General features: G+C 44.6%; 1 protein-coding gene and 1 long non-coding RNA gene across 2 annotated transcripts; one reads left to right on the top strand and one right to left on the bottom strand.

Annotated features, from left to right (window-relative positions):
• Positions 1-625: 625 nt before the first annotated feature.
• Positions 626-3,067, bottom strand: LOC9268082 (uncharacterized). The gene is made up of 2 exons (XR_001546407.3): positions 2,641-3,067; positions 626-1,044 (listed from the first exon to the last, which is right to left on the bottom strand). It is a non-coding gene; the product is annotated as an uncharacterized lncRNA (long non-coding RNA).
• Positions 3,068-8,927: 5,860 nt separating this feature from the next.
• On the top strand, positions 8,928-12,040 carry LOC136356893 (serine/threonine-protein phosphatase 7 long form homolog). Its single transcript, XM_066311437.1, has 5 exons — positions 8,928-9,014; positions 9,099-9,509; positions 9,602-9,900; positions 9,977-10,229; positions 12,029-12,040. Exons 1-5 carry the CDS (start codon positions 8,928-8,930, stop codon positions 12,038-12,040), a joined length of 1,062 nt encoding a protein of 353 aa, XP_066167534.1.
• The last annotated feature ends 490 nt before the right edge of the window (positions 12,041-12,530 follow it).

The raw sequence follows: 12,530 nt of genomic DNA, 5'->3' as shown, positions 1-12,530 counted from the left end.
ATAAGTGTGATTTAACTTGAATAGAAACATGTATCTTTAACGGCACAGTACCTATCGTCGGAGGCTGGAATGAAATGAAAAATTGACCGACGCTTAGATCTTACTGGAAATCAGTAAGATATCGTCCAAACGTAGACAACAAATCTATCCCATCCAGTTACTGGAACCAAAACACATTTTTATTCAATGGTCGCTACCATTTCCCATGTATAGAGTCTAAATCAATGATCTTAAGAATATATATTGGTCCCGAATACATATATGCACGAATGATCCAAATATATTTACCCTTTCAAGGGACAATAACAATGTGCATTTCAGTGCTCTAAACTTCAGACAACCCAATTTTTATTAAAAACAAATGTGCCATTTATCTATTTCCAGTTCAGCACAGAAATATAAAGGCTTTTCCCTTCAATTTGACTATAGAGCAATTATATTGCACACAGTACTATGTGATCATAGAAGCATAGGCATATAGACTTGAATATAGCAATACATAGTACTAATTTATGAATATACATAGTTAGATATGGCAGGGACTAATCAGCGATTGTCCGATACACATGTAGACAAATCACCCTTAGAATAGTGAACATATAGTCCTTTTGGAAGAAACACAGGGTGTGAGAATGTTTTTTCTTATTCCAGCCACATCAATTCCCCACCATACTGAAATCAGCAGTATGGTACATATTCAAGAGTTTGAAAGTGCTTATCAGAGGAAAATACAACTGTTCACAGTTGGCTTTGGATGTAGATATACAGAAAATGTCATCCATGATTCCCAATTTCCAGCACAAATTACATTGAATATATATTGAGCATAAATCATGCTTTTACATAAGATCGACATCAGGGATACTTATCGGGAGAGAGGAGACATATTAGGGATGGGGTAGGGGTGGCGAAGGGTGCCCTGAACCTTTCGGCGGAGGAGGAACGGTGGCGTGAGTACGGATAGGCAGCGGTGGATCTTGAGGCGGCAGCAGCATCGCGTTGTCGTTGTCGGTTGTGGATGGCGGCCTCCTCGGCCTCCACTGCCTATGCACGGGATTCTCAAATATTAAAGATTGGGAGCTTTTAGAGTCATAGATTCAGGATAGCAGATCTTATGACAAACAATATGGGTAAGAGTTGATGTCAGGAGGCCATACCACCAATATATTGCCCAAAATTGGATATTTTGCAAATATACGGTTTCCAGCTAGCAAATAGTGCATGTGGCATTAATCACAACCTATGCATGTGCTGATAATTTCCCTTTTCTTGAGAGGGAGAGAGATTCTGTTACATGCAGTACAATGTACACATTTGGTGATTTGATAATATAAATCTGTTATTTGTTATATAAATTTCAGTATATACCCCTATGGGAAATAAAGCAGCATATAAAAAATCAGTATATGCATTTACAGGAAACATTTAGCATATTCACCGGAATTTCCAATTTATTATATCCAATCTGTAGTTTGTCCAATACCATTATTATACTTTTCTAATACTGCTGAAATGTACAGTATTAGATGCACAGGACAAAGTGGCATAAAAGAATACGCGAGTTGAATGGAAATTATCAGAGCACCTAACACATAGCAGCAGGGGATTTGAAGAAGCACAGAAATACACCTTTCAAAAAGGATTAGATTATTACTCAAATATATATATATATATATATCCAGGAGACAAATTCTGCTCAAATTAACTTTAAAACTTGAAGTGCATCCTAGTTCTTACAACTCTTGGGTAGTTCACTGACAAATGGTGTATAGGAACTCAGTTATGGCTTGTATAGATACGCATAAAAAATCTCATATAATGTTAGAAACATATTTACATCTGCTAAGTCAGATTCTCCTGGAACTGCTGTTGCATTAGCAAATATTATTTAGATCAGCAGAACTGTAGATCCAAATGTGAGTAACTCAAAAGAAGTCTAGCTCAGTCATCGTCAAAATAAAATGCATTGCGGTAGTACTTATTACATGTTGAATAAGGTCATGCAAAGGTCCATGAAGTAGCAAAGCATCAAAACGCTGTGAAATAAACAAAACTTAAAAGTCCTAAAATCTGAAATTCTGAAAAGTTGAACAAAATGGCCGTCAAAATTACAAGAACTGAAAATCTTACATTGTTTTGTAAAAAAAAAAAGCATGGTAGTTTAGAAAGTCTCTTGATCTTGACCAGAACACAATGTCTCAATGACCTATCAGTTGCAAAGTTGTCTGAAGTTAGTTTTCTAGAAATAATTGACTTAAAAACTAAAGTTCATTTTGGGGATTTTTATGGTCTGTCAAATTTTTCTCCCGACCCAGCAATAAAAAAATTATGTGTTCAAAATACAAGAATATTGTGTCAGTGCTTGCATCTGCAGGGACAAAAGAAATAGCTCCTTCAATCTATGCACCATATCAATAAAATTGCATAATGCCAGGCTTCTACCAGCAACTGAAAGAGATTTCACAACATTTTCAAGTCCCATCGAGTAGAGTAGCAAACTTGATATATTTACTACTGCATGGGACCTAGTGCAGTGTTTGACGAACTGAATGGAAGATTGTTCATGCCACCTCCAGGGAATGGAAATTTGACAAATTAAACGCTACAGTCGAACATGCAAATTACTCATGGCATGGGTACCTTATTGATCTGAAGATTAATTGACGCGGAATATCGTCGGAGGAGATCGGTGAGGCGGAGCGACGTTGTTCTTGCGGCGGAGATCGGCGGCGGCGCGCGGCGGTGTTGTCGGAGATCGATGAGGCGAGGCGATAGCGTTCTTGCGGCGTGAGTAGAAGCGGCGTGAGGGGGCGCCGGTGGCGTCGATCTGAAGATGGGAATCGACGTCGGATCGACGCCGCCGGCGGCGCCGGCGGCGGGTGTGCGAGAGAGAGGAGGGGAGAGCGGCGGCGGCGGGTGTGCGAGAGAGAGGAGGGGAGAGGGGAGCGTGCGGGGCGCAGAGGGTGGTGGCGGCGATGATTGTGCGAGAGAGAGAGAGAGAGAGAGAGAGGGGAGGCGATCGGGGCGAGACGCGCGGCCCATCGAGGTGTGGGTGCGGAGCGCGTGCGGGGGAAGAGGAGAGGGTCCGCGACGATCTTGAGCGTCGGATTGGACGATTTTCTACGAATCAAGTATAAAGTACTACCTCCTCCGTCCCAAAATATTTAACGCCGTTGACTTTTTTAAAAATGTTTGACCGTTCGTCTTATTTAAAAATTTAAGTAATTATTATTTCTTTTTCTATCATTTGATTTATTGTTAAATATACTTTTATGTATACATATAGTTTTACACATATCACAAAAGTTTTTAATAAGACGAACGGTCAAACATGTTTAAAAAAGTCAATGGTGTCAAACATTTAGAAAAGGAGGGAGTATGTAATAAGAGATAGTTGGTGAATTATAGTGTAGATATAATTTTTTCTGAGTTTGTTTGACCGAGTTTATAGAATTTTGATTAATAAAAAAATTCAAACGGCTTATAATATTAAAACGAGGGAGTACTAGATAAGTGCTTTCTTCATTTTTTTTTATTTTTTTCTGGAACACAACAAACAATATAAATATGATTTTTGTTGGTTATTTTTAATTCCTGGTGGTAGAACTTGCCCACCCAAATTTAAGTCATTGACTTAATATATGTGTGCACATTTATATTATTCTTCTAATGATAGACGGCGACCCGTCAACACCGAGGAGCACGTGGTAACTTCGTGAGTCTCAATATATACCGGTCTATGCTCATAGAAATAAAGTGTGTGTTTATAAGAGCATCTATAGGTGTTTTTCATGAGTCTCATGATATACTAGTCTAATGCTCATAGAGGTAAAGTGCAAGCGTACGTTCGTAAGGGTGTGAGTGTGTGTTTATACGAGCATGTATAGATGATTTCGTCAATTTTAAGATATGATGAGTGTGTGCATGCTTACATGAGTGCGTGTAAGTGTCATTTTTTAATAAAGCATGTCAGTCCTGTACTCGGAGGGATCGTAGAGGTATGTATTTATAGAGGTAAGAGCACATGTTTTTATTTAAACGGATGCATTTGTATTGTATTTCAAACCACGTCGCTACATAGCTTGTAAAAGTATCGCTGATTTGCCACTTGCCACGGCTTCAATATATTTATGGGATCCGGTAAAATCATCTCTATTTATCTATGTCATATTAAGTTCAAGTTTATCATGTTTTTTTAAAAGAATAAAGTACAAATCAAGGATACGTTTATGTCAGCCTTATAGTTTGTCCAATGAATCAAATATAATTCAACTATTATCATAATTTAATTTTTAAAACTTACTAGTTTTGGATATAAGTTTAGAGTATTTTTAACGTAATTTTATTTTTAATATTTATTTTAAATCACTAAATATACATATATAATCTTTCTTATCACTAACAGTAAGTTGTTTGACATGCAATCAAGTCAACATAGGACTGACATGTTCATTTCGGCCGGACCAGGCCTTAGCGGACCGTGATTAGAAAAGCCCATCAAGCTGACAAGAGCAGTCAAAGCGTCTAGATAGTTTGGGCCTCTTGGGCCTTGTACTGTACATAGTCCATCAGTCCATCTCCCCGTGAATTTTTTTTATTTTTAATTTTTTTTATTAAAAGTTTTACAAAAATAATTTTTCATTTTGAAAATTGACAGAAGTGGTCGCCTACCGCCCTCTGGGAGGGCGATTTTTAAAAATCACCATCCCAGAGGGCGGCGAAAGTGACGTGGCAGACGGCCGTTCGCTCTCGGGCAACGGCCGTCAACGAAATTTGCAGGCGGCCCCCTTGCCGCCCTCCGCTAGGGCGATTTTGTACTGTGCGGGGGGCCGCCTGCAAATGGGCGGCGGGGGGCCTGGAATTTTGCAGGCGGCCCCCTTGCCGCCCTGGGGGAGGGCGATTTTTGCCTCCCCCTATAAAGCCCAGCCCTCTCTCTGAAATTTCATTATATTCAGTAAAAATCCAAAAAAAACGAAAGAGAGAGAGGGGAGGGCAGCAGAAGGGGAGCGGCGAAGCCCTGCTGGTTCACTCACTTCATCACAGGTTTGCTCCCATACATCTTTTGCATTTGTACTAATATGTTATGTTTGAGTATATATGTTGCGTTTTAGTTTTAGTTCCATATATTTTAGCAGATCTGTAGCACACAGCACATATGTGTAGATCCAGAGCATAGAATATAATAGTATGAATTGAGACATAGACAATAGTGTTAATTGTAAGATGTAGTTTAGTTTGATCTAGAGAATGTAACCTACTTTTAGAATTTTGGAGAACAATATTGTAGAGAATGTAACTTAGGGCGTAGTACAGAAATGCGAGGTTAACGCAGTTATTGTTTTCATCAGGCACAATGTCAAATAAGGTCACATTTCAGATAGTTCACGGTGAAGGAAATATTAGATTTGGTCCAGATGGTGTTGATCTGTCAGATTTTGTAATGACATCTAAGGGCATCGATAGGCCTGCGGAGAGAACATTTCAGTCAATTTATAGTTGGTTGTTGAGAGGATTTAGAATAGACCAAGAAGTCTACACAATGTCAGTATCAGTTGTAGTGAGTCGTGCAACAGAAGGTTATTTTTGGGAACTAATGCCGATGGACAGCACTGCTGCTTGGAGACGGTATGTGGAAATGGCTTTTGAACGGTCATGGCCCCTCGTTATATTTGTGTCGGTACAAGAGAAAGATATAAATGTTTCAATGCAAACCGAAGATGTAGAGGGTCCTATCAATGCAGGGGATGTTATTGGACCATCGATGCAAAATGAGGAAAATCAACCAAGGGAGGAGCAGGCCATGGGCATGGCGGATGAGGGGGAGAGAGTCGGTATAATTGTTGATGAAATGGAGAGGGAAGATTCGGATAATGAGGAAGCGGACGACGACGCATCATCCGATGAGGAAGGTGATGTAATGGCCACTGATTGGGCAAATGAGGACTTCTCTGGACTTGTTATATCAGAGGGTGATCATGTACCCTGGAAGTATAAGGAGAACGAGGTAATTGAGGGTGCAAGGTATGCTCATAAGGATGAGATGAAGGAGGCGGTGAAGCATTGGGCAGTTTCCTTGCAGAGAGAGTTTAGGGTGGTCAAGTCAACAAATTATGTGTATGAAGTGAGGTGCATGAAGGAAGATTGTCCGTGGCGTGTCCATGCATATAAGGGTAAATGGAATGATTATTGGAAAGTTAGCATTGTGACCGAGCACAAGTGCTACTTACAAGGGGTGGAGAAGTATCACCGAAACATCACTTCAGCTTTTGTGGCAAGTGAGATGTACAGCAGTGTTGTTGGTAACATTGGCTTTGAACCAAAATCAATTATTAGGCACATCGAGAACAAATTCAAGTACACCATAAGCTATGCAAAGGCCTGGAGAGCCAAACAAAAGATTATTGAGATGAGGTATGGCACATTTGAAGCTTCTTATGATAATTTGCCTCGTTTGTTAGCCACCATTGCCCAGAGGAATAATAATACTTACTATGACCTACATACATTTACATCGGTTGATGATCGAACAAAGAGTGTGCTGCAAAGAGCCTTTTTCTCATTGGGTGCTTGCATCAATGCTTTTGTGCATTGTCGACCTGTTCTATGCATAGATGGAACTTTTATGACAGGTAAATACCGAGGTCAGATATTGACAGCAATTGGGTGTGATGGGAACAACCAGGTTCTACCTATGGCTTTTGCATTTGTAGAGAGTGAGAACACTGAAAGCTGGTACTGGTTCCTAGAGAGAGTGCACATTGCAGTGGTGCGTATGAGGCCCAACGTTTGCCTTATACATGATCGTCATGCGGGTATGTTGCAGGCTATTGACTACTTGCAGAACGGTTGGGATGAGAAGGGACTTCCAGCTAAGTGGCCTGATGTTCGGAGTCGGTGGTGCATGCGTCACATGGGTGCAAATTTCTACAAGCAATTCAAGAACAAGCATCTTATGGAGCTCTTTAAGAGGCTCTGTGCACAGAACCAAGAGAAGAAATTTAATGAGTTGTGGGACAAGTTGGATGAGTTGACAACGAAGCAAACAGATGAGCAATCTCGCAGACCACAAGTTGAAGGTGACGAGCCTCCCATACCTCTTGGTGCATTACATGATGACCCACCAACAATGAGAAGGAGGTCAGGGTCGTCCATCAGAAATTTCACTCAGTGGATTGAGAATGAGCCTAAGGAGAAGTGGTCTCTATTGTTCGACACCGATGGATCTCGGTATGGCATAATGACAACCAATTTGGCAGAGGTGTACAACTGGGTAATGCGAGGAGTTCGGGTACTTCCATTGGTTGCTATTGTTGAATTCATCCTTCACGGCACGCAAGCCTACTTTAGGGATCGATACAAGAAAATTGGTCCGTCCATGGCCGATAACAACATAGTGTTTGACAACGTAGTGACAAAGTACATGGAAGATAAAATCAAAAAGGCACGGAGACATAGAGTTGTTGCTCAAGGCACACAAGTGCATCGGTATGAAATAATGTGTGTTGATAGGAGCAGGCGTGGTATCTATCGCAAGCAAGCCGTGCAAGAATGTGTCTTGAAGGCGGATGGTGGATGTACCTGCAGTTGTACGAAGCTGAAGCTTCATCACCTTCCTTGCTCACACGTTCTTGCTGCTGCCGGTGATTGTGGCATATCTCCCAATGTGTACGTCTCAAATTATTTTAGGAAAGAAGCAATCTTTCATACATGGAGTGAGGAGATATATGGGTTCGGGATCTCAGGATCTTACACAACGCTGAGTGCCCAAGTTTTTTATATTCCAGATCCATCTAAGTTAAGGGTGAAAAAGGGTCGACGCCAAACTAGACGCATCAGAAATGATATGGATGAGTCAGAAGCAGGTGGGAGGACTTTACGCTGCAGCAAGTGTGATCTGCGCGGCCATACTTACAAGAAATGCCCGAAGAATGCAGAAGTTCCAAGCGGCGCAGATGCTAGTCCATCTGGACAGGCAAGTGATGGTAGGCGACCACCTGGTGAAGGAACAACAAGCAGGCGCGCAAGGCCAAGGCGTCGTCGCGCAGCAGGCGATTCCATGGTGTAACAATGCTATCGATTTAGGAAATAAAATGCTGTTGTGATGTGATGAGTGTTCGGACTAAATACTTCTATCGTGTAATTTCAATTGAATGTTGTTGTAATGAGTACCTCCGACTATTGTTGTACTAGTAGTATTGCGAACTATTCGGTGTTGTATCATAATGTTATCGTGATGAGTGTTCGGACTAAGTACTCATATCGTGTAACTGCAGTTATTGTTGTAATTAGAAATATTCCGTATGGTGACACTTTTGTTTGTTTGTACTCTTGTTTAATATGTGTTAGTAATTCGCTTATGAACATTTATTACTTATGTTGAACTAATTAGTTATATGTTTCTGATCAATCTATTTGATGCAGGTATGGCGTACGACACACCGGCGCTGTTCAACCGTGGGATTGACAGGAACCACCGCTCGTTCCTGTCAGCAGTCGAGGGTGCACAGCTCGGCACCTTCCGTCCACGCACGTCGCGCGAGTGGTTGCGTGTCGACCCCCGTCACGTTCCTTGGTACGCGTATGTTCACATTTCAACTCAACTTTGCTTTGTGTTGTACTTATGTTTGAAGTTTGCTCTATACAGGTTGCGTGCGGCAGGCCTTCTACCACTTTGTAGGCTTGTTGAGGCGGCGGCGGACGACCGTGACCCAGCGAAGCGGTGGGATGCAGACCGGTCACTCCTTGCCGCTCTGGTAGACCGCTGGAGACCTGAGACGCACACGTTCCACCTTCCCTGTGGGGAGATGGCTCCGACACTGCAGGACATGTCGTACCTGCTCGGGCTACCGCTGGCGGGAGCACCAGTTGGTCCCGTGGACGGTGTTTTTGGGTGGAAGGAGGATATCACTGCGCGCTTCGAACAGGTGATGCGCCTTCCACACCTAGGACCGGCCAACACCCTTCCTCCGTACTCTACAGTCGGGCCTAGCAAGGCTTGGTTGCTCCAGTTCACTGTAAGTAAATAAGTTGTTATTATCATACATGCTTATTTGCGATCAACAGAGTGTTTTGTACTAACATTTCATTCTTAATTGTAGGCGGACCTTCTGCACCCTGACGCTGATGATTACTCGGTCCGACGCTCCCTTGAGGCGTACCTGTTGTGGTTGTTCGGGTGGGTGATGTTCACTAGCACCCACGGGCACGCTGTGGACTTCCGGCTGGTCCACTACGCACGGTCCATCGCGGATGCTCAGCCACAGGACGTGCCGCAGTGGAGCTGGGGTTCTGCCGTGCTAGCAGCCACGTACCGTGCCCTCTGTGAGGCGTGCACGAAGACTGACGCGGGAGCGATCATCGCTGGCTGCCCTATGTTGCTTCAGCTTTGGGCAGCCGAGAGGTTTGCCATAGGTCGACCAGTGGTGGACAGCGCACCCTACGGGGTTGGTCGCAGCGCGCAGTGGCCAGAGGACGGTCCCACGATGGGGACTTACTGGTGTCGACGTGGGGTTAGTGCAACTTCGCTGCGTTATAAGTTTATCAGTCGTCTTCTTTTTTTTTCTTCACATAACATGTCTAATTCCGATCATGTTTATTGCAGCGTCGTTACGCTCACGTCCAGGTGAGACGAGGTTACCCGGACTTCGTGTTCGAGTTTGACCGTCTCCAGCCGAGCGACGTCATCTGGGAGCCGTACACAGAAGAGGCCGTCGCTGCGAGAGCACCGCTAGGACTTTCGTCCTTGTGCACACGCGACCAGGCTTACTGGCTCACCATCCTGCCGATGGTGTTCGACATTTTCGTTGAGCCTCACTGCCTGCAGCGTGTGATGAGACAGTTCGGACTTAGGCAGGTGTTTCCGGGCAACGTGCAGCCGACCGTCCTCCCTGCCGACCACTCGTGAGTTCGGATTGTTCATTTCTAAATTTTTATGATAATTACTTCATCGAGCCATATAATTTACCTCTCTTCACAGGTTGACTCGACGGGGACAGCTAGCAGGCGCACTTTGGGCTCCACGTGTACAGCAGTACGTTGACGACTGGGTGTTAGCTACAGAGGAGGTGATCAACGAGCTCTTCCCACACACGGAGGAGAACTACCGTGACTACCTTCGCTGGTACCTTCCTCGCACTCGTGCGCGTGTGACCTTCACTCCAGACGCCCCAGAGCCGCACGTTGCCGCTGTCACGGACGCGTATCCCACGCACCGTGACCGAGACTACTTCGTGGGGGTACGTCGAATTTGTATTAGTTCTTACAATTATTTCATTTATCTTGCATAATATAGGACAATTACTGAATTTTTTATTTCCATCTTGCATAGGCTGATGCCGCATGGGATATCAGTGCCGATATCACCGCAGTCCAAGTGAGGTTGAACAGAGGTTTGCACTTGACTGACGTTGAGCAGAGGGTGACCTTCGACCGGATGCAGGAGAAGATGCATGCGGTCATGCGCGTCTTCTCCTGTCGCAGCGCCGTGGACGTCGTACCTCCAGCTGGTCCGGTACAACCACGGCCTCGCGCGCCTACCGTCGGAGCAGGACCTCGACCTACGGCACCTGTTTCGCACGGTACAGTTCAGCCCAGAGGTTTCTTAAGTTTTGTTTCTGTTTTTGTACGAAAACATCACCCCGTCGTAACTTGATGTTCCATCCTCGCAGGACCTCGTTTGCCTTCGAGCGCCCCTACCTTCGGAGCAGTGCGACCTACAGCACCGGTTTCGCACGGTACAGTTCAGCCCAGAGATTAGTTCATTTTTGTTTCAGCTTTTGCACGAATATGTCACCATGTTTTAACTGCACGTTTCCTCATCGCAGGACCTCGTCTGCCTTCGAGCGCGTTCGCAGGCACGACCGGCGCTTCCGCGAGCTCCGCAGGGGCGTTCGCCACCTCTTCGGGCGTGTTCGCCAGCTCTTCCTCTCACGGAGCGTCGATCCCTCGCCCACACGGTACTTTACTTTTTATTAATACTATTAAATACCTGTATGAAACTGATGGTCCTTGTCCAGCAGGATTTGCAGCCGGGATCTTCGGTACTGGGGCCTCTTCCTCTCACGCCGGTAGGACTGGTCCTACTAGCCAGTTCTACGACGACGACTTGCACGGTGCACACCACCACGACGTACTAGGCTCCTCTCAGCTTGGAGGAGCTCCAGAGGCGCACACTCAGGAGCAGCCAGAGGTCACACCTGTACAGGCAGGACGGGTTGGCCGTGCCGTACCCCCGGACCGACTCACGTACTCCCAGGGGCACATTAGGGCGCAGGGTAGGAGGGACAGGGGTAAGAGGCCTCGTCAGTAGTGTTCTACCTCTTCAGTCCTTATGTGACCGTTTCTTTTGGCTTACAAACTTGTAAGCAGTACTACTTTTGCTATTACTACTGCAGTACTACTTGTGTTTGTCTCGTCTACATAGTTCTTTTCATTCATATGGTGCTAGAACAACTTATGCTCACGACAACACACTTTCGGCGCTTCACGGTAGTGTCAGATCCAGTAGCGCGCACAGTCCACAACAGCACACATGAAAAACGGCAGCTCGAGTTGTCACTATTAACTTTCGGCGCTGCTTGTTTACATAAAGTGAATCACGCCCACGCGTGATCGTCTTGTCACATCTAATGAATAATGTATCTCATTGAGTTCACATATATTGCAGTGAAAACGACGCTATATAATTGACAATCTGAAGGCAACCTCTTCATATCTTCTTTTCCACTAGCACACAACACAAGTCTTCCCTCATGATACAAACTCGGGGAAGGAGATTCTTCCAATGCGCGAACTTTGATCAGGTATGCTTCATCTATTCGAAGTTCAAATGGATAAAAAAACTAACTTCTTCGTACACAATTGTAACATCTTACGCAGACATATCGTCCAATGTGCAACTTCATCGAGTGGGTAGACATGGAGAACCCACAAAACGACGGAACACGTGCTTACCCACGTAGTGAAACAAGATCGGACTACCTAAGGCGGAAGGATAAGCATGAACGTCGAATTGCTGCTGAGGCTTTAGAATGGCACGTAAATCCCCTAGGACTCCCCACGTGGCGTGAGCGTCCGGAGTGTCGTTGTGGTGACCGTTGTCAGGTCATAAGGTCCGTAAGGCACCGAACTCGAGGACAAAGGTGTTTCGTGTGTCCAAACATTGTCGACGATGATTTCGTGGTAATTACAACTATTCTTTTCATCACTCCTCAGTACTATCATTAACTTAACTATCCCAAAATGGATGTACATAGGAGGATGTAAGGAAATGTCAATTCGTACAATGGATTGACACAGTCAGAGTTACTTCAAGTGGCGGGCCGATAACGCAACCTGAACCGACCATACAGTTCATTCATGCTTGGATGGAGTACGAACGTCGGGTGGAAATTGCAAGCTTAGACTGGAGGAACAATCCATTAGGGTTACCTAAATGGTCCGAGCGTCCAAAGTGTGGGTGCAGAGATCGCTGGCAGGTGGCTACATCCTTTGCTGAACAAACATTTGGAAGGAGATATTTTGTCTGCCCC

Source organism: Oryza sativa, chromosome 6 (assembly GCF_034140825.1).
Source record: "Oryza sativa Japonica Group chromosome 6, ASM3414082v1".
Lineage (NCBI taxonomy): Eukaryota > Viridiplantae > Streptophyta > Magnoliopsida > Poales > Poaceae > Oryza > Oryza sativa.
This window is presented reverse-complemented; position numbering and strand designations above follow the sequence as displayed.